At 40.8% G+C, this 22,160-nt stretch overlaps 1 protein-coding gene across 1 annotated transcript; it reads right to left on the bottom strand.

Moving 5' to 3' along the window:
• Positions 1–11,448: 11,448 nt before the first annotated feature.
• LOC115783355 (sodium- and chloride-dependent GABA transporter 1-like) lies at positions 11,449–20,755 on the bottom strand. Its single transcript, XM_030734149.1, has 15 exons — positions 20,468–20,755; positions 19,046–19,429; positions 18,711–18,842; positions 18,412–18,512; positions 18,153–18,262; positions 17,861–17,993; positions 17,051–17,185; positions 16,852–16,955; positions 16,055–16,179; positions 15,774–15,886; positions 14,974–15,105; positions 14,642–14,744; positions 14,254–14,354; positions 13,923–14,090; positions 11,449–13,777 (listed from the first exon to the last, which is right to left on the bottom strand). The coding sequence occupies exons 2-15, from the start codon at positions 19,275–19,277 to the stop codon at positions 13,328–13,330; spliced, it is 2,139 nt and encodes a 712-aa protein (XP_030590009.1). The 5' UTR covers positions 19,278–19,429; positions 20,468–20,755; the 3' UTR covers positions 11,449–13,327.
• Positions 20,756–22,160: the final 1,405 nt, after the last annotated feature.

The raw sequence follows: 22,160 nt of genomic DNA, 5'->3' as shown, positions 1-22,160 counted from the left end.
GGACACAGTATGGATTTATAATTAATCTAATTGGATAAATGCATAATTTTAACATACAGTAAATAGAAAAAGTGGCCTTTGGAGTGTCAGACATGTTGCCTCACATATTGTGTACATGCTGGCCTGCGCAAATGGCTGATAGAGATCTCATTCATTCTTTTGCATAATTCCAAATTTGTTGTGCCTGAATAGAATCCAAGGTTGCATCCCTATCTACAGCATCCCCCCCTGTGCACAATGTCTGGGGAATTTGCATGATTGCCTGTAGATTATTTGAACATCATCTATTCCCCCTCCTCTTTTTCTTATTTCTGTGGCTCTCTGCTGTGAGGATGCACACACATCCTTGGGCGAAAGAATCTAAAATAGATCATACGAGCAACTAGAGTAGATGCACAGGCACAGGAAGCAGCTCACGGGCAGACTTGAGTCATGCTGGCAAGATCATGCACCCTGAGCTGACAGCCCAACATACCCGATTACCAAGCACGTCATTTCTAAAATGCAGCCACAGCCTCACCATAGGTCATAAACAAAAGAGGAAAAGTTGAGATCCAGTGTGGGCTTACACGTATAGGACTCCTGAATATGTTTTAATTATGTGTAGGGCTATTTGTACTGTAAGACTGGCCTGATGAACGTCTCTGGCTCAGGCGATTGTGCTTCATTCATTGTGTCATGTGGACTGCTGGCAATGGCATAACCTTTGTGGAGGGAAGGGAAGACAACACGGTCACTCTGGATAACAGTCTTGCAATGAACAGAAACAGACCCTGTCAGGCCGTCTCAACATCAGTTTTCAGCGGCACACCATTACAAACACACTCTACCAATCACTCGTTGCCTTATCCTCTCTTCCTCCATCTATCACTTAAGACAGCTCCTTCTTCAAGAGGCCTTCTTGTGTGGCATGCAGGCCACACCGATTTGGCAGTATCCTATAAATATATTTCTCTTTTACATCCCTCTACATTACATACTACATCTACTTCATTATTGACCTGCTTTGTTGAATACTTTGGCTGGCTCTATTGCCGTATGGTGCTTGATACAGCCAGGGATCTCCCACTGATATAGTTGGCTTAAATTTCTTGCTTTTATATATTATTGATTTGTAAATGATTGATTTAAAGGGCCATCTGCTGCACAATAGCACAAATGTTCTGTAGTTTTGTTGTTCCTTCAAGATAATACATTTTTTCCGATTGGGACAATCAAATGATGGCCTAATATTTCTGTTTAGTTTGAGACTCCAGTTTCCCTAAATATTAAGGAGTCTGTATAATTATCCATATTTCCTGACAGAAAGGATGTGCATTCCAACAGTGGGTTTTGGGCACTGAACAGAAGATAGATGTTTGAACCATCACTAAGGGGCATTCTCATCTCTCATTATACAGCTTGTTAGGGCCCACATTACAGCTGCTTGACTGAGCACCCTTAATAAGGAAAGTGACCCAACACCCATATGAGCAGTAATGTTTTTCTTCTCACGGCCGTCTACTACTGGCTTCCACGGCCCTATCTCTTTCCTCTTGCCTGTCTGCCGCCCCCCTTTGCCACAGCACCTCACCACCACCAACACTACCACTCCCCCCTGTGTGTTTGGCAGTCACACAGTGGGCCATGTGTGTGCTGAACACGTTACATAATGCCCTCCTTTCACTGCACTCCAGATCAAAGAGAACAATCCAGCACAGAAAAATCGCTCCTTGCTGATTTTCCTTCTCTTCCACCGTCGTATTGTTTTATCAGACTTCAGTACCAGGAGACTGTACAGTAGATTGTATCATTATCTGCTTCAGCATTCCCCTTCATGTTGAAAACCAAACAGCAAAATGGGGACTGATCTGAGGTTCACTGTTTAAAAAAAAAAAGAAAAAGAAAAAACTTAAGTCGGCAGGGCATGAGGATGCTTCAGTTAAGTAGATCTTTTGGATCACTTTTGGCGCTCAGAAAAAAAAAGACAAGACGGTAACAGGCAGTTTGTTTTTAATAAAAGAAAACTAAAAAGTGTCATGAAACACAACTTCATCCATTGATTTTTTTATGTCCTCAAAAAACTGATGCAGTTACCATGAAAACGTTTTGTTTGTTTCTTTGTTTGCTTTTTGGAAAGGATTTCCCACTCAACATTTTTCTCTTTTCTCTTTTAATTTGACTAAATGTCTAACCACACACGCGTGCAAAAATCCAGGAAGGAAACAGTCAAATAAAAAAGCCAACCACACCACCTCTTTTTAATCCTAAAATAAAAGTCTCCATCAAGAGGAGAAAACAGCAACACAGAGAGACAAAGAGCAAGAGAGCATCAAACACTGTCAGAGGGGCCGGGCCTGTCCACAGCATTGCGAGGATTGAAGTAATGAGTGTGTGCTGGAGGGACATTTACCTCTATTTTGAGAGTAAAGGGTGAACATAAAAAATTACACCAAAAGAGCTGAAGCTGTTAATTTTTAGAGAATAGATGCTCTAAAGGGGGGAACACTTGCCAGTGTACAGTGAAATGAGGGATGGCATAAGTTGCATTTGGTACATAAAGGTTATACTGTAATGTATACAGTGTCATCTCTTGCTGTCTATCTCTTTAGTGAACCTCAGCTGATTTAGAAGTATTTGAGCCCCTCCAGACAGCTGGGATCAGCAGCAGTCCTTATCTCTGTTAAACCCCCCCCCCCCCCAGTGATGGAGAGTGCTTCACTGGTCCGAGGGAGAAGAGCGGCTGGGTTATCACTGGTCCTCAGCCTGGGGGTGGGTGGGGGTTGTGGTGAGCAGGTGAACCAGGAATAAAAGCATCTTTAGGACACAGCACATGCTTGCAGTAGTGCATAGCAGACTACAAGTTGTGCAGCTGCAGCATCAAATGAATTGCAGGGGAATGGGAGAGGGCAAGGCTTCAGAGTGGGTTTGCCGCTCAAACTGTTATCACACCTGACAGTGTCTGATTTGGGATCCAGTGGTGCACGCGGCATACGTAAGCAACTGGTCATCTGTAAGGCAGAGTGATAGGGTGTGACGTGTCACACGCCACATTAAGCCCAGCCAGAGGATGTGTTTGACAGACCACAGGAACTCACTCTAGCTTTGCTTCGACTCATATTGTCAGACCTACTTGATAGTTCCAAGTTCTCTTGTGGAGCTTTAATTAAAGAATACAGACTTTGATTAGAATTTCCTCCATGATTTCGGTTTTTATGCATATGTGACAAAAATTGTCAGTAATTCATTATCTTTAAAGTTAGGTTATGTTATTTTACGATATCATACGATTTTGTTCAGTTTAACATGTCTTCTTTAAGCTTAATGGAAAGGAAATGCCCAAAATACATCAATTGTATGTTTAAACATAAAAAATTCAGTAAACTTGTAATACAAAGATAATTGTCTTAATTTAAGTAATCCACTAGGGATGGTCTATAGTATTAGTTACAGTTTTTACCAGTATTTTCCAGCAGCAGTAAGGGGTGGAGGCCCTGGTGGTCCAGTCCCTGTTTGTTGAAGCTAGCTCTTGGGACACGGAACATCACCTTTCTTGTGGGGAAGAAGCCTGAGGTAGGGCGCGAGGTTTAGAGATATTGGCTAGATATGAGATATTGACTCACTTCAACGCATGACTTTGGCTCTCGCACCAGTCTCCTGGAGAGGGCCTAGACGCTGTTCCAGTTTGGAGTTGCCCTCAGTGTAAGGCGGCGGTCAGAGGTGGGTATATCAGCATCCCCCTAGTTCACAGCCTGTATATTGGGGTTTTCCCCAGTAGATGAGAGGGTTGCTTCCTTGCACCTTTAGGTAGAAGAATGGGTCCTGACTGTCATTTGCATTTATGGATGGCAGTTCATCCTGGGTTGCAGGTTGATGATTGATTTTGTAATCATTTCATCAGATTTGTGGCAGCATGTCTTGGACATTCGCATGAAGAGAGGAGTTGAGCTGTCAGCTGATCACCACCTGGTGTTGACTTGGATCAGGAGGATGCTGGCCAGGCCTGGAGTGCCCAAATGTATAGTAAGAATGCGCTGGGAGTGTCTGGCAAAGGCCCCAGTCTGGATTGGCAGACTGGGGTGGTGGTTCCTATCTTTAAGAAGGGAGACAGGAGGGTGTGCTCCAGTTACTTTACTCATCCTCTTTTGGAAGGTCTATGCCAGGGAACTGGAGAGGAAAGCCCATCCATTAGTTGACCTCTTACTCAGGAGAAACAGTGTCCTGTTTGTGGAATGCTGGACCAGCTCTTTAACCTCTCAAGGATATTCAAGGGTGCATGGAGTTTGTCCAGTCCTAGGTGTGCTTTGTGGACTTGAAGAAGGCATTCCACAGGGTCTTTCGGGGGACCCTGTGGGAGGTGCTTCAGGATTATGGGGTATCTCGCCCATTGTTATGACCTGTTTGGTCCCTGTACAACCACACTAAGTGCTGGGTCAACATTGCAAAAACAAGTCTGACTTGTTCCTAGTGGGTGATGGACGGTGCCAGGAGGAGGCCCCAGCAGGACATATTTAGATAATACATCATTTAGTAATACAAAAAAATATGAAGGATATCCACTGTTGAAGATTTATGTGATGATTGCAGAGGTTTGTGACATTGTATTTACATAATTATTTAGAATGCTTAATTGAACAAAAATATTTCCTGAAACACAAGGAAGGGGCCAAGCAAACATATCTTAGAAGGCACGTCGCACCCAGGTAGATTTGTCACAACTGGAAAAATCATTGATTACTTTATTTTTTCTTTACTGTCAACTTTGTCAACAACCAAAAGAATTGTGTTCTGTAAATGACACATTCAATAACAAACTACACTGACTGCTGTAAAAAAAAACTGATAAGCCTGTGAAGGATTGTAATTCATCAGTATTCATGATTATTGCAAGTAATGCAAACACTTTCTGTAGAAGGTTCATTTTTTCCCACCTAACTCATCATTTGTGCATGTCACGTGATAAGTGATAAAAAAAGAGTCAAGAGATCTCCAACCACCCCCTGACTAACCAGCGCTTGGATTGATCACACATTAGACAAGGAAACACCGGAGAACACAATACAGCTAAAGCTTTTAATGAGGAGCATTTTTTAAAATTTATAATTAGCAACAAAGGAAAATAAAGAGAATCAAACTAGATAAATTCAATATTCAGTTTGACTGCTTTGCTATTACAACAGCACAAATTCAACTTGGAGAACTGAACACTGTTTTTCGGTGGATTTATGATGTCTCAGCTGTTTCTGTGTCTTTCTGTAATCTCAGTATTGACTTGATGATGTTGAGATCAAGCCTCTGTGGGGGCCATGCCATCTGTTGCAGAACTCCCTTTTCTTGTTGCTGAAGATTCTTAAAGTCTCCAGCATTAATGAAAAATCTTTATTAGGCCATTCAAGATGCTTACATTTATCTTTGATACGATATATGAATTAAATAATGTGTGTCTGACTTAGGCTACACTTGATGAGTGCTGGATCAATTTTGTGTAACAAATTTGGGTACTGAACTGATCAGAAATGTATTTTAAAATGTTTTAAAATTTAATCATCTACAGCAGGAGGCAGGAAATCTCAGAAACTTACGGACCTTGTGCATCTTTTGGCTTAGCACTAATTCTAAAAGTGGTTTAACTGATATTTTCTCCTAAAAATTGTTTAAAGTAGTTTTGACCATGAAAACTGATGATAAACCATAATGAATAAACATCAGTGTTGCTTCTTACACATACAATATAAATGACTTTGTAGGAAAAGATCAAACTGTGACCAAACCTTTCTTTAACCAAGAAACCCAAAACATGACTGAACTTTGGCTTTAGGCAAATGCATCACCATATCTGAAAAAATATAGAAACATTATGTTTATTATTTTTCTGTCTACACATGTCAATGTGTCTCTTTTGGTTGAATAGAGGTTGGTTCTGCTGGTGATGTGTGTCTTGTGAGGTAACACCAATGTACCCTGCTTGCTCCAGTGCTTGGCTAGTTCTTGACCTCATTCACCCCTGCTGCGTGTCCGTTCGTCTGCTCTTTGGGGTCTCTTACCTGTCATTATTTAGCTCAGGGGAGGGAGTGTGCAGAGCTGAGGACCCTGGGGTGGGGACGACAGACTGGGCAGGCCGCTGTGGCCCAGCCTGGTCCGACTCACTCATCAGTGAGCACAGTTTCCAAACCTCTCTGACAGATCAGAATAGAAAGCATGCACCACATCATAGCTATGATTCACTGCAGCCCCAAGTCCAAGCATGCCCAGAAGACCCTCAGACCTCTTAATCATCGTATGTGTGTTTGCGTGTATGTTGTTTAAGGAAGCGAGTGAGACAGACAGAGAATGAATGAACTTGTTTGCATATGACAGTGCTTCTATAAAAGTTCCCTGTGTGTTTTCTGTACGTCAGAAAGAGTAAACTGCATCATAACAGGCCCTCAAAATGTCTTCAGAGAGCACAGCACTGTACGCGTCTCATGTGTTTGCTGCTGTTTTCGGTTCATATTTGAGCGAGGAGGGTATTTATTCACGTTGGTCGACTGAAATTTCCGAGCCTTATTCTGCACAGTTAAAATGTGCAGTCAAGGGCATAACTACATGAGTGAAAATGTCACGCAACTGTAGGGATAATGCATGCAAAGCACGTGCGGAGGTCACTTGGCCACATTTGCATATAACAATGTGCCAAAAATAATCAAGTTAATATTCATTTGCACACACCAAAAACATAGACATCTAAACTGGGATTCTATAATATATCCAAATCACATTCATCATGTGTCAGACTAAAAAAGTAAATCATGTAATCCATTACCAGTTTTAATATGCTTATTTTGAAGTAAAATAACAATACCTTAAGGTCATGGCATGAACTTTTCTTAATCACCCGCTCGTTACCTTCCACTTTCAGTTCCCAGCTGTAATAAACTGAGGAGACTCAGCCAACATCCTGAGGAGTGAAGTGTAAAGTGTGTGCTGGCGTAATCTGACAGAACTTATTTAGAATGCAGGTCTTTACTAAAGCTGTGCCTGAAGCAGCTGCCTGGTCCTGTCTTCACACTTAACAGGAGCATTTGTATGTATTCATATACAGTAATAACCCCATACACACATACCAACATAAACACACACATTCACATGCATATGCTCGTATCCATTTTAATGCAGAAATTACTGCACAAATAAACATACAATATCCATGTATTGCTGTGCAGAAATTGCAGTGATGGTAGAAAAAAAAAGGTGCATGAATGTGCAGCACTGCAAGTCAGTGCGGGTTAAGATCCAGTAGATTAGCTTCACAGTAATGAAATTCAGTGGAACACAGGGTATGTTTCCTCTGTTGTCATTTCTGTGTAAGGGCAGGAAAACAAATAACTCCATTTGATGTTGGCAGAGTTTTTCATTTGTCAGCTATTATCAAAGTCCCACAGCACAAACTCCAGCATAAAGAGGCCCAGGGTAGATCACAGGCCCCTTTGGGTAGGGAATCCAGGAGAAAGCTATTAGAAGAGCTTCACTGGAGAACTAGCCTTTCCTCCCACTGGCTTCACATCAGGGCACAAGATCATCCAGAGCACCCACTGTGCGTGACATCCATGTAGAGTAACGTGATGTGTCTTCGCTTTGGAGATGTTTAGCATGAACTATTCAGTTTTGTAAATTAGCCTTCTCTGAAAATAGTTTACATTAGAATACAGTCGTTCAGATTTTCTTACATTTTCAAAACACACACACACACACACACACACACACACACACACACACACACACACACACACACACACACACACACACACACACACACACACACACTCAAACTTGGAATTCAGACTACTTCACATTTCTAGAATAGAAAAGATTGCTGTTTGGTAGATGTTTTCTGCACCCTGATTTTTTTTCCCTCAGTGTTTCACTTTGCATATTCCTCGTCCTGATTTGCATTCAGTTTTTGACCCAGGCAGTAATCTACAGTGACTCCCCCATAAGCCTCTGGCACACTGGGGAGATGTTATAAGCTGTGACAAAAGACAAGAAGCACTAGAGCAAACTGAAGGTAGCAGGGGATAGTCTTCTGATTAGCTGAACGTGTCTGTAAAATTACTCTCACTTATTAATCGTAGTTGCTTTTTTTTTGCAGTGTTCCTTCACTGAAAGATGCTATCCACAGTTTGGGTTACACTTTAAAGGATATATTTGTTATATTATCAACATGGGAGATGGCTAATGTCACACAAATATACAGAAGAGAAATTGAGCGGTAGAAATATTTACCTTAGACACCAGGTCAGACAAGTGTGTTTCTTCAGATAGTAATATTAGAGGTTTATGAGCTGCAACAGAAGCAAAGCTAAAAGCAGTGTGATTTAACTTTAAGGGTCTGCATACGTTTCACAGAAGTGGGATTTGCTCGGTCAAACTTTTGGATATTTTACAGGAAGCTTAAAAATCTCTTATGATTCGTGACAGGTTAACGAGTTTGACCTGGCCTCCATAGTATGCACTGAATCTGTATCAAAATTACATGCTCTGTTTGCTGCTGAGCTTTGTCCATAAAATATCCACAATAGTTGCTGTGTCATGAGAACACATAATGAAACAGCAGCATTTTGGGAATCCACAATTTCAGATGTCTCAGTGTTTCCATTGAACTCAGAGTTTCCCCAGGTGCAGAGCATAAATGCATGCTCAATATTTCAGCAGCAGTGCAGCTTGTGTGCATGGGCAAAATGATGCGTTGGTTCCTTAAATGTAAATTGGTAAACAAGTTCATTTCAGCTAGGTTCATATTCATATTGGGAAAATGGAGCCCAATTAGCATACATGCAGAGAGGCTTTGCATGCTTGACATCCTCTCAGCCCCTCTGCTGGAAATAGCCATGCACACAACATCCTCTGATTACATTGATATGTAGATTCATGCATCTGCAAAGATTAGTTATTCATTAATGTATTTGCTGTGAATTCTCGTGTGAGTGTACCTCAGCCAGGAGTCTGGGGCAAGCCAAATGCATCTGAGGAAAAATGTCACAAATGATCACAGAAAATCCACCGCAAAAATGATGCAGGTTCTGTGACCCACAACAGTATAAATCCAATAGGGCATTATGATTAAGAAAATCCTTTTGGCGCTGGGTTAAAAACAGAGGAAGTATAAACATAATTATCAGCCTTTTCATCTTCACAGCAGAATTGGTTTTTCTTGCTCTAAGTGGGCTATGAGGATTAATCATTGCAGTCTGTGTGAGTTTATAAGCTGTAGCGTTCTGTCATCCTTTCATAAAAGCATCATGGATCACCAGCTTTCTTCTTCAGTGTCCTCTCTTGCAGCCACACTGCAAGCACTTTTTAACTTTAAAAATAGGCTCACGACAGAGAGTGCCAAGGAATGCTAAACACCAAACAATGTCCCCTTGCTCAGATCCGTCCACAAAATGGAGCTGATCAGCACAGAGACGCTGTGCTCCACGTGACAAAAAAATACTATCACATTTTTAAAATGCTGCCTACATCAAATAATGGCTGCAGTGTTCCTGTTTAAACACAATCAGTGTCAGTTTATGGTCAAGTTTATTCAAATGCCCTTTAAATACTGAGCCAATGAGGGTCATATCATCCACATTATGAGTAAGAAAATGAAGCTTAATAGACTTTGGCAGTGTTTCCTTTATCTGCTTGTTAAGATGAAAGAGAGAAAATTGCCTGATTTGCAGGGTCTTACAAAAAAAACGAACTAACAGAATAATTAAGAAGAGAAAAAAAAATACTTAGGTAAAAATCCAAGCTGTTTAGGGAGTCAAATGAATAAATGTTAAAAAAGACATTATGCTGAAATCTGTGAAGTGCCAGATTTCAGAAGCTACAGGAAGAAGACAGATGAGCTGTTAGTGCTCTATAGACAGATCTATGCATAAATCGCCACCAGTTTCTCTTCACTGCTCTCAAAGAGACAATTATGAAAATTTGTGACCTGATCAAAATATTATTGGGTCGCTTTTTTTTTGGGGGGGGGGGGGGGGGGGGTAAATTAGAAGAGAAAGAAGGATCATTTTTCAAGATAAAACACTGTATGGCACCATGATAAAGTCATCTGAAATTTCGTTACAGGTCACAAATTTGATAGGTCACAGAATTTATTTTAAAACTGGGATGGAAAGAAAAAAAGTCAGGAAAAAGCTGCTTGGTTGAAAAACAAAAATCTCTAAAGCCCCTACTAAAGCCCCAGCCCCCTCCCTCAAAATCCCCCTCTTTTTTTAACATTATGAAGGAAATATTGGCAATGCAATAAAACATTATAAAGTTATATCTGTCATTGGGGAAACTGCTGAAAATTGCCTGCCCTAACCAAAAGCTAATTGTGTTCTGCTAGATTGCTCCTAACTAATCAAGAGCTCCTTCTTCCTGTCCTGCCCTGCCAAAAATGATGATGCATCTCTCTTTTGGACGTGAGACATCAGTTTGGGTTGTCTCAGTGGTGACTGGTTTTCATAGGTAACGATGCTAAATTGCACAACTGGGAAAAAAGGAGGCTACTAAGTCATCCATCAGTGGTTAGTTTATATGAGCTGCCATTAGAGCCATTATTCAAAGCCCAGTCCACTCAAACACGTAGCTTTCTGTCCCAGACCTGCCCCTTTTTCTCTCTCGCTCTCTCTCTCTCTCGCACACACACACACACACACACACACACACACACACACACACACACACACACACACACACACACACACACACACACACACACACACACACACACACACACACAGACGGTTTGCCATGAGCTACTAGAGGGGACAAGCCATTCTTTTATCCATGGCGAGTCATTGTTGTGGTGTCAGCTGGTGCCGTCTCTTTTATCACACTGGAAGCTAATGGAAGCAGCAACTGCAGTAGTTGGGGGAGAAGATGCAGGCCTGTGCGCGCGCACGTGCGTGCATGCACACACACACACACGCAAACACACGTAAATACACACAAAACCATAAGAGGTTGGGGAGATGGGGCGGCTGGGGACGCCAGGCCCGGGGGCAAGAGCTGTTTTGTGGTGATGTTTTTCTTGCTTGCTGAGGCCTTTCTATCTGCTTGTGTTTCTGACACTCAGGAAACCACAAGGAAGGGCTTCAGACACTTTCTCTTTTGATGTCTAATTGCTTTTATTTATTTTTTTTCAAACTATAATGATGTTTAATTTTACCCCCATGATAGCGTTAAGCTGGATGTCATCTTCACTCAAACTACTGAGGAAAGGTCTCGTTTTATCTTACGTGTCCCAGCTGACCTGATTCTAAAATAAACAAAAGATGAATCCAGCCATACAACTCTTTGTTTTCTTTCTCCACCAAATTCCTCCATATCGTTTGACTAGAAATACTCTATGGACAGGATATAAGATATTTGGAGTTGACCTAAAGAAACCAGAAACACTGCTTCTTTCTGCTTGTTTAAAAACACATGCTATGAGGGACATATGCCAGGCATGTATTGTATTTATATTTTCTATAACTCTTTATTTTTTCAGTCTTTTTCTGTTTGTATAACATAACAATCGTGCTTTATCATGTGACACCATTTAGATACATATCATGTTTATATTATGTTTTACATTAGGCAGTGAGACAGTTAAAAATATACAAAACAATATTGTTTTACTAGACATAGTTTCTATTTTTAATATAATCGTCAGTATCTTCATTGTCATCATTTCATTTCGTATATTTCTGTAAGATATGTGCTTTAGCTTCTGTGATCAAAATATTATTGCAGAAAACAGCAACTCCATTTTTTCAACATTTAGACAATAACTTCCAATGTATTACAGACATTCACAGTTACATGTTTTACACAGTACAGTTTTACAACAAACTTCCAGAGAAAACTGTGGTAGAGTAACTTTATACAAAATTCACAGGACATGAACTGTAGCCATTTCACATTTTCGCTCAGTTGTTTTGCTTTTCAAAGTAAACATGTGCTGTTCAACCAGATGCCTTTCACAGTAGCTGCCATAGAAGCAAACTAACATTGTCTTGACACACCATGGCAAAACTCTGGGGAAATTAAAGCTTATGCTTTTCGGTAGTAAAGCAAAGACAACATCAACAAAAAGAGAAACAGACCACTTGCTTAATGGCCTGCACTTATACACCTATATATGTATTGCTGAATACATATTGATCAAACTATAATTGATCAAGACACATAAAGAAAAGAACCATGACTGTACTTAAACACAGAGTTGGTCCAGTTTTTTTTTTTTTTTTTTTTGTGTGCTCGCATACAAAGTGGTATCTTGTACTTCTGCCCAGTCATGTAAACAGACTATGGCTTAGTTGAAATTGGTGTACTGGCTTAAGGCCTACTCTGTTCTTCTTCTTTTGTTTGTCAGGACACATTTCAGAAAAATTTCACTGATGTTCCTGAGGAAAGCATGCAAAACGTAAACAGGATTGACTGTCAGCATTAAGGGATAGTCGATGTTTGTAAATCACTTTTTGGAACCCTGTGCTTTTCTTTTTTTTTAATTATTGTTATTATTATTATTACTGTACTTCTTTGTACCCTGTGCTTTGCCAACCGAATACTTAATGGCATAGTTTTTGCTTTTGTCTGCCTATTGATTTTGGTCCTCCATCACAACACATATAGTATAAAACATCCTAAAAATAATTCTAAAAATGTTTTGATCACATAAAAGTTTTCTCTCTCTCTTTTTTATTTTTTTTTTACTGAAAAATAACAGTCTCTCTCTCACACACATAAACTTTTGCAACAAATACTGGATTGCTCCAGAGCTCCTAAACATGAACTTCTTATTGGCATTGTGCTTACTCAGAGCTCCCCGTTTGCCTTGTGGCCATAGTGTACCTCACAGAGAGCAACATTTGGAAAAGAGACAACTGTGTGAGGTTTAGAAAACATCCACGAGAAAAAAAAAAAGAAATAAAAAAGAAATTGACGCCATCCTTTGCACTCTTCAATGATGTCAATTTTGTTCACTACTTCATCTACTATATTCACACGGAATTTACTCGATTCATGAAGATATTCAACAAATCTCTAATCTATATCTCTAAGTTTTTTCTTTTCTCACAGTATTACACAGTATGTTTACATTTTTTTTCACTCAGAATTTATGGTTGTATTTGTGAACACTAACAGTCTTTGATATTGTTTTCAGAATGCAAACCAACAATAAGACATCATTGGCTTGGTTTTACAAATGCAGAAAAAAATTAAACATGGTTTGAAAATCTGTTTTGATCACATATTGCCCCTGGAGGTAGGTGAATCAATTATAATCTTGGAAGTCCTTTGTAATGTTCTCTTTTGTCTACATACTCCATGAGGGTTACTTTGTTGTCTACACGTTGGCTTCAGCATTGGTCAGGTTAGAGGTCGGGCTCGTTGGGTTTGGGGGGTTGACGGGTTCTGCTGGGCTAGTTGGATTGGGTGGTGGGCTGGTTGGGCTAACTGTTGTGGTGGGAGGGTTAGCCGGACCAGCCGTGGTGGTGGTAGTGGTGGTGGTGATAGTGGTGGTAGGACTTGTCACTGGATTCACTGGGCTAGAGGCGCTGGCTGGATTGGCTGGTGGAGGGGCCGGGTTAGCAGGTGTCACTGGGCTGGTTGAATTGACAGGGGCTGGACTGGTGGGGCTGGCAGTGTTTGCGGGAGCCGGGTTGGTAGGGCTGGCAGCACTAGCTGGGTTGGCAGGGCTGGACAGATTAGCAGTGTTGGTTTCCACTTGCTGCTCAGGTCCATTTTCCTGAGGTCGCCTGACAACTGCAGGGGGCTGAAGCATTATCCGAAGTCGCTGGGAGTGAAACACGTGGTGAGAATAATTACATAAGAGACAGAAGATATTAGGTTACAGAGTCAAACTAAAAATCTATAAATAAAAGCTGGCAGAATTTGTGCTGTTTACCCAGTGATCCAACAACAGACGATTTCCTTCTTACCTCTTTGTAAGTGCCCTTGAGCCCGAGATACATGTAGATCATATATCCTGGTATGAGAATCATGGAGGACAGCGCCATGAGCCAGCCTACTCCCTGACCCCAGCTTGGGAACACATAGTCTCCCATTGTGAGAGGAACCATTTGTACGGCGCTGAACAAGAACACCCCCTGTGGGAGACGCGAAACACTTTATGCATCCTGACACTACTGACTACAGGCAGCGCTGTCTGAGCCTGACATGGCTGCAGGCAGGTAATATTGACTTTATTTATTGTTTCATTTTTCATGTCGTGACTTTAAATGTACTGTTCTGTTATTTCGGAGGACTCACTGCGACAATGAGAGGGGTGAATACAACCCAGCACAACTTCCACCATATACAAGGCTTGTAGCCAATCATCTCCTGGATGTTGTCATAGAACTTGTTCACACCTGCGAGACAAATGAATCTATGATCAAAATATTCATATCCAATTTATTTCAATTTGCTCCTGGTCTGCCATGCATGATGATGAGGATGGTGGGGTGGAACACATGAGTGCTCGTGACCTTGAGACTGAACATCGCTTGAAGTTGTGCAAATATCTCTGGATACACGTGAGGCATTCAATCGTTCACATATGTCATTTTTAGCAAAACTATTTTAAAATTGTGAAAAAAAAAATTATTTTGTCTGGGTTTTTTTTTGCTATATTTAATGAAACATTCCTGATACACACCGTAGCACCAGGATATGGAGATGCATTCAAAGAAGACCAAGAACAGCAGGGACATTCCACTGGCAGAGTAGTAGTCAAACAGTTTGAACACATAGATTCCTCCCTGGTTACAGAAAAATTAATAGGTGTTATTGAAATCTTTTTGTGCAGATATACTCTGTACTGTAATTAATTCAGGCCACTGATCAAAATCTAAATTGCCTTTTGCATAGTACATAGATGCATGGCTTTTACTTGGATCTTTTAATTACTTTTCTCATTTCTTTAACTGATTTGTTTCACCTTGCGCCATGAATAGTTAGTGGTAATATGAGAAAGATGCCCTGCTGTACCTGTGTGATGTTTGAAAGTCCAATCACATAGGACACCAGACAGACAACTGCGATGAAGATCTCTCGTCTACCTCTAAGAGCTCTGGGAAACTCATCCACCAGAGCAGTGATGAAGCCTTCAACAGTGCAGAACTGAAGGACAGAGTCATAGAAACAGCATTAGGAATAATTATGAATACCTGCATTTTTTTTTTTTTTTGCACTTTGCTGCTTTTATATTCTTTGATGAAAGAGGTTTTAATAGAATACATCTCAAAGCAAAATGCTTTTTTTTTTTTTTTTTTTTTTTTTTTTTTAAATCAGGGAACCTTTATTTTACTGGTTAGATTAAGAAAGAACTGCAATGTGCAGCAAACCATGGGACAAAATCACTAATGCAATCTTCTGAATGACCAAGCATTCACTTCTTGGATGCCATTTTGGTAATAGCCCTTGTGTGCGAAAGCACTGTTGCTATGACATTTAGAACAGGGTTATATTTAAGTCTTTTACTTTGAAGTGCTGGTGCTCATGGGCATTGTATAACTGCATATATGGTTTTCAAGTCTCTCTAGCCTTATTCAAACCCAACTATCACATATTAAGAAAAACGCACACACACAAAGGGACCTGCAGGCAAATGGAGGTGATAAAGTTGCATTAAAAATACTTGACAGCCAATGTCAAAGCCCAGCTATATCGGTCCACAAGAAGCAAATTGCATGCTTATCATGCAGAGAGCAGGGGTGAGCTGCATGATATGTACCTGCATTTCAAATATTTGGGTCAGCCCATGAGCAGATCATCTCCAAGCCCCTTACCTGGCTGTCTATTCCCAGCATGAGCAGCATGGAGAAGAACAGAATGGCCCAGAGAGGGGAGACGGGCAATTGGGTTACAGCCTCTGGGTAGGCCAGAAAAGCTAAGCCAGGACCTGGTTGGAAAACAGGAAAATCATTTCGTCAGGGTTCCTCTTACAGTAGTCTGATAATGGCATACATATATATTCACATAGTATTGTGTATTAACTGAAGCTATTCAATGACAGTGCACATTTTTTGTGCAGACAGAAACATTACAGAAGAAAGTGATCTGTAGTTACCTGAAGCTGCTACATCAGCAATGGGTTTCTTTGTCACATTTGCCATGAAGCCAACAATAGAGAAGATTACAAAGCCAGCAAACATGCTGGTACATGAGTTGATGCAGCACACAATGATAGAGTCTCTGGGGAGAGGAAATATAAAATACAGCCTCTGTCAAAGATTTAAATTTGCTAATTTTTGTGGTTCTGCACTGATCTTTGAAAACTCTCAAAGCACGAGAGGTCTGAATGAGTATCTGCAAGAGGGCATCATTGCTATCTGCTCCTTTTGATCGCAGGGTTTATCAAAAAATGCAATATTTGATAACTGTGACTGATATAAATATACTTTCATTTAAAAGATCACATCAAAAATTAGAATTTTCACACATTTTTATAGATATAGATGGTGTAGAAAGCTAGATCTGTTTGAATCAAGGGCACAAAATGCACAAAATGAATGCAACTGTTTTTATGTAACTGGTTGTTTATGTGACCCAGAACCATGGGGCTGCTGGAGAAAACAGGCTTTGCAATAATAGTACTTTTTTTTTTTCCTCCAGCACGCACACACACCAACAGAAAGAAGCTGCCTTAGACTTTTATTATATTTATGACAGGAACTCATATTTATAACCTCCTTTTAAGGGTTCCTACCAAGTGAGATTGAATCGGATCAAGTTATGTTGTAAAAGAAGAAAAATTCAATTACATCCATCTTCAGCTATTGCAATTTACTCTCATATATTAAATTCAGCAGCAGTCTTGGTCATCTCATGAGTTACATCCTGTTCATGTATCATCACCAGTCTCACCTGTAAACATTGTTATTGAAAGGGTTATAGCTGCCTAGAGCTATAAGTGACCCCAATCCTAATCCGTAGGAAAAAAAAATCTGGGTAGCTGCATCCAGCCATACCTGAAAGAATGCAAAAACATAACTGCGTGAGGCCACCGTCTGTTCACTCAGGGATACAGTACATGGGTATGAATCATGAAATAATATGCCATTACCTCAGATTCTTTGAGCTTTTCAAAGTCAGGGGTTATATAGAACAAAATTCCCTCTCTAGCTCCAGGTAGAGTCACCCCACGGATGAAGAGAATAAACAGCATGAAGTAGGGATATGTAGCTGAGAAGTAAACGACCTGAAAATGTAAAACTGTTATCAGCAGGGTAACATCATTACATTTTAAGAATATATATGATACATAGATTTATACATTTTCATGAGCTCTGTGAAGTTTCTCCAGATTTTCAGTACAACAACAACAACAAAAAACCAAGCAAATAAAAACAATTCAGCAAAGAAATCACTGAAACTTTGCTTACAACTGGCCTATCTGTCACTCTGAATTTCTGACATTGTGGAAGATGTGTGTGCGCAAAACATGGAGTGGGGGATGGGGTATTTTGTGACCAGAGCAAATTTTATTTGCCATGGTCATTTGATAAACCAGACATTCAAAATGTGACATCACAAGAGACGGAAACTGCCCCAAGCGAAGAGAAAAGATAAAGCCAGATCCTAGTAAGGCTGTTTATTGCGCTACCTATCACAAATCCACACTCAGTGTAAAGGAAGTGTCAGGAGAAATGGAATTAGCGGAGCCACCATAAGGCAGAGTAGGATTAGTGAACATGAGTTTATGCTGACTCTTCTCCTATTTTGAAATGAATCTGGACAATGCTGATTGCAATTTGAATGATTGATGAGCTGATATTAAAGTGATTAATATTGCATAGCTGTCAAATTGTGTTCCACTTTGGGAACCAGTATAGCATCAGAGGTCTGGGGCAACCAAATCTTTCGAACACCTTACCTTTCCTGTCCAGCTAACCCCTTTCCAAATACAGAAGTACACAAGGACCCAGGCAATAGCCAGTGTTATTGCCAGTGGCACTCGAAGCTGGCCTGGTTTTTCCAAGCCATCAGTCATTTGATGCATGTTGCGCCTATAAGTCAGAGGAAGCAACAATAAGACTATTATACACACACACAGTGAAATAACCATGCAGCAGAGGAAGCTGTCTTTTACGTAGCTCAGGGAAGCATGCAGGATAGTGTAAAGCACTGCTGTTGTGAAAAGCAAGAGAAAACAGTCAATATCTTACTCCCAAAACTCCATCACTGCACTGGTGAGATTGGTGGTATCTGCAATGGTGTAGTTTGTATAACACCTCTCTGTGTTCCATTCATTGTTACAGGAACTCCATGGAAGTTCCTGAAAAATAAAAAATTGTGATTTCTTCCTCCTTGACAAATTTAGGGATTAGCAGTTTCTTAAAGATATTTGCAGGCTATGTTCCCAATAAGCAATCTTGCTCTTATGCTGGTTTTTGCTTTAAATGAAATGCACTGCATAATACTTACAGTGGTAAAGGAGTTGTACAGGTAGTAAATGGCCCAAGCAATGATTATAATGTAGTAAATGTTAAGCCAGAAGGACAAGACAGCCGCTGCAAGGCCCACACCTGCCACAGAAAAATGAATTAGGCACTATAAAACTATTATTGGATTTGAGTGTGGCCTCCATATATCCTGATGGCCATAGTTTTCTCATAAGCATCAATATCATGAAAATATATATATATTTTTTCAGTTGGGACTGTTGCAAAATAAATCTTTTCTTTAGACTGGTCTGGTTACCCAGAAATTTTCTCTTCATATACCTTTAAACATAGGAGCCAGTTTCCACACACCAAGCCCTCCAATTGAGGTGTATTGACCAAGGGAGCATTCCAACAGGAACAAGGGGACCCCAGCAAATATAAGGGTCAAAAAATAAGGAATCAAGAAGGCTCCTGGATGGACAAAAGGACATTGTTATGCATTTACAAATGATCAATTTAGGCTAAAACTGCACTGAGTAAATTAATTGGGGTTGCACATGATGGTGATATTAATTCTTTTCATGTCATCAGCGCTCACTTTGGTAAGCTCGAATATGTGCATCACAGAACTGAATGATACATGCGGTTAAATTAGCTGTGAAAATAATCTTTACCTCCACCGTTTTTTCCACAGAGATAGGGAAATCTCCATACGTTTCCCAGTCCAATTGCATAACCCACACACGACAGGAGAAAATCAAATTTCCCTTTCCATGTTTCCCTATCAGGCACCTCCTTTTTCTGCTTTTCGGGTTTCACGTCCAGTGACTTGGGTTTGTCATTATTAGTGGCCACCTCATTTAGTTCTGTGACTTGTCCATCCGTTTTGGTGCCGTTCGTCGCCATGTCTCTGGATTTGGCAGAGGTCCTGGCAGTCGGACGGGAGGCTTCAGCACCAGTCCACGTAGACAGCAGCTTCGCGGTTTTTAGACCTAACCTTTGGACCAAATGTCTGGAGATGAAGCCTGTGCACACAAGGCTCGTCAGTCGCTGTTAACCTGTAATAGAGTAGTCTAATTGATTGTCTCTTCAGGGGAGTGCAGAAAATGTGGTTCGTTAATAGGCAAATATGGACATGTTTTACTCCCTGGCAGGTGCAATAAAACAATGGCACTTAAATGCAAACACTGTTTATCTCTGACGTATGAAAATTAGGACGCAGACTAACGCGCCTCCCGATCATTTGGCACGCTGACAAAATTTTCCATTTAAGACAGACTCAACAAACACCAAAAATATAAATAAATAAAAATAAAAATAAAACAAAACATCGATGGCAAAGTCATGCTGACTTGCCCCACAACTAAAACACAGACGGCAGATTGCACATAAATTACCAGCAGTCAAAACCAGATCAGCAGACATGGTAGCCTAAACAATGTCATCAATTAAATGTCCCCCAAAATATTATTAATAGACACCAAAACAAAACAAACATACAAACTAACTTGGAGACAAATTACAGGATCCAAAACATACACACAAGTGTAAGACGCATCGCAGCAATAGTAAATGGCCCAGGAGATTTAAGCACAGTGAAGTCCACCAATTCCCATCTACAGCTTCCAAACAGTTATCCACATACAGAACTGAAAGCAGCAGGGACACAAAAAGGTCTCAAACAAACTCGAACGCAAAACGCATTGTGGGGACAAAGGGATGTCCAATGCGTAAAAGCTTTACGCACCAGGCTGCACAAATTCCTACCCCATTCTACCCGATTAATTGAGAACCTTACACGTTATTAGACGCCTGAAAATGCGTCTTCCCTGCACTTGCAACATCCAAATGACTAGCATGCAGTAATCAATACACCATTTAACTGGATACAGCGTGTAGGTTCAGAGATCATCGTGCAATTTACATTAATTTCAGGAACATATTGTTAGCCTCATTCACAGTTTAATACCCGCGACTGTCGCCGCAAAGACAATAAATAAATAAAAAATAAAAACATGCTTTAACCAGCCTCATTTGTCTAGGTGTTCAAACACACGCACAGACAGACGCAAGAATTCAGCACCCAGTTTACTCACAGTGAATCTGTGATCTCTGCCGCCGAGGATACGCTGCCTGCCACAAATCTCGGAACGAGGTATCCGTAGATTCCTCCTGTGGGTGAAGTTGTAAACTCCCAATATTTCTTGAAACATAAATAGATTTTACTTCCATTAAAAGACTTAAAGGGACCATGCAGCGTTAGAGGTGTCCAAGCAGGAGCTGTCCAGCGGGGAGCAGTGCTGAAGACCAGGAGGATGAAGAGGAGGAGGAGGAGGAGGCTGAATCAACACGGGCAGCAGCCGCTTCGCCTTGTGCGACTAACATCAACAACCAGAGACTCAACTCCCATCTACACAGCCTCAATGTCATCTCAAAGTCGCCCCCCCCCTCATCCTCCTCATTCTCATTTATAGGCTCTACTAACATCGCACTTGCAACGTGCTTGTTTTAAATATTTCAAATGATTTTCCTCTTTACATTTTAGTCAGTCTTATCAATGAGGCATTCACATTTTTGCCATTACCTCCCAAAACAAGAAAAGCAAGTTTTGTAAATCACTGAGTGAAATAAAGACTTCTCATTCTCAATCATTTCTTATTTTTTAGTGATAAACGGTGATTATTTTAGGGGCTTTTAAAAAAGTCTTTAATTCATGTTGCGAAATAGAATTTTAGGATCCTCTGCGCCCAGCTATACAAAATATGACCCCCCTCCCCGCACACATACACACGGAAACACCCCCCCCCCCCCACTAACAAAATGTATGATCTAGGTGCTAAATGGAAACATATGGGGGCTAATATAAGCAGCATTATCTGCTCCAAACGCGTGTATTTGGAAGGGGAGGCCAGTCACCGGCTGTCTGCAAATCTGGCAAATTGTGATAAAGGGAGCCCGTCAATAAAGGGAGGGAACATTTGCTGGTTGTCTAACTCTGCCTGTAATCGTCCAAAGCCCGACGTCTTCCACAAATGAGGGAACGATATGAGAAGAATAAACACGTGGACTACAAGCTCGCATTAAAAAAAAAAAAAGACGAAAGAAAAAAAAAGAGGGGGGGGGGGGGGGGGGGGGGGGGGGGGTTTTAAAGAGAAAAAAATGGGGTTGGGGAAAATATTAAACACGTGGAACTAACCAGACAAGAATGGATCCAGTCCTATATGTTTTTCTTCTTCTTTTTTTGTTCTAAAGAAGCCTTCTGGGAGTAGAAGACAGGAGCGAAAGACATCTTTATGGAACCGTCTGTGAATTTAAAGTGCAAAGGTAAGTGATTTACAGTCCAGGCCCACTTGTTTGATTTACTTCAATATTTAGCACAAGTTTTTCCCTTGAGCTCAGCTATTTTCTTGCGTGATCAGTGATGTCACGTTGGCTTATACTGCCCGTCCTTTTAGTAACTTGAATGCTTTGTAGTTTGCCTCCATGCTTGTAGTTTGTTTTCATACACCGCACGTGCTGGCTGCTGTCACTTTGTTCCCTGCTGTAAATATGAGAAAAAATTTAATGTCACGGCCACAGAGCCGAGGTGGAGGGAGTACACGCTGACTGTGGAGCAAACTGCTGGAAATACTCTGGCAGAGAGATCAGGATCATAGACTTCAGTGTGAATGTTCCTATCACAGGCTGAGAGGGCACCAGATGGCAAACCAATGAGGGGTGAATCAACCTACTAAATGATACCACATTAAATGCAGCATTTAAAATCCCATCTGGGTTGCCGTCCCTGCG

This window comes from Archocentrus centrarchus, chromosome 7 (genome assembly GCF_007364275.1).
Source record: "Archocentrus centrarchus isolate MPI-CPG fArcCen1 chromosome 7, fArcCen1, whole genome shotgun sequence".
NCBI lineage: Eukaryota > Metazoa > Chordata > Actinopteri > Cichliformes > Cichlidae > Archocentrus > Archocentrus centrarchus.
The sequence above is the reverse complement of the archived record's forward strand: the minus strand, read 5'-3'. Positions and strand labels throughout refer to the sequence as shown.

What these genes read in the sequence shown, in the direction of transcription:
- LOC115783355 (XM_030734149.1), bottom strand. Translation starts at nt 19,277, where the DNA reads ATGGCGACGAACGGCACCAAAACGGATGGACAAGTCACAGAACTAAAT. An exon ending in TGTACAACTCCTTTACCACT is followed by an intron (nt 18,263 to 18,411) that starts GTAAGTATTATG and finishes TTTATTTTTCAG; the next exon opens with GAACTTCCATGGAGTTCCTG. An exon ending in AAAAGCTCAAAGAATCTGAG is followed by an intron (nt 16,956 to 17,050) that starts GTAATGGCATAT and finishes GCATTCTTTCAG; the next exon opens with GTATGGCTGGATGCAGCTAC.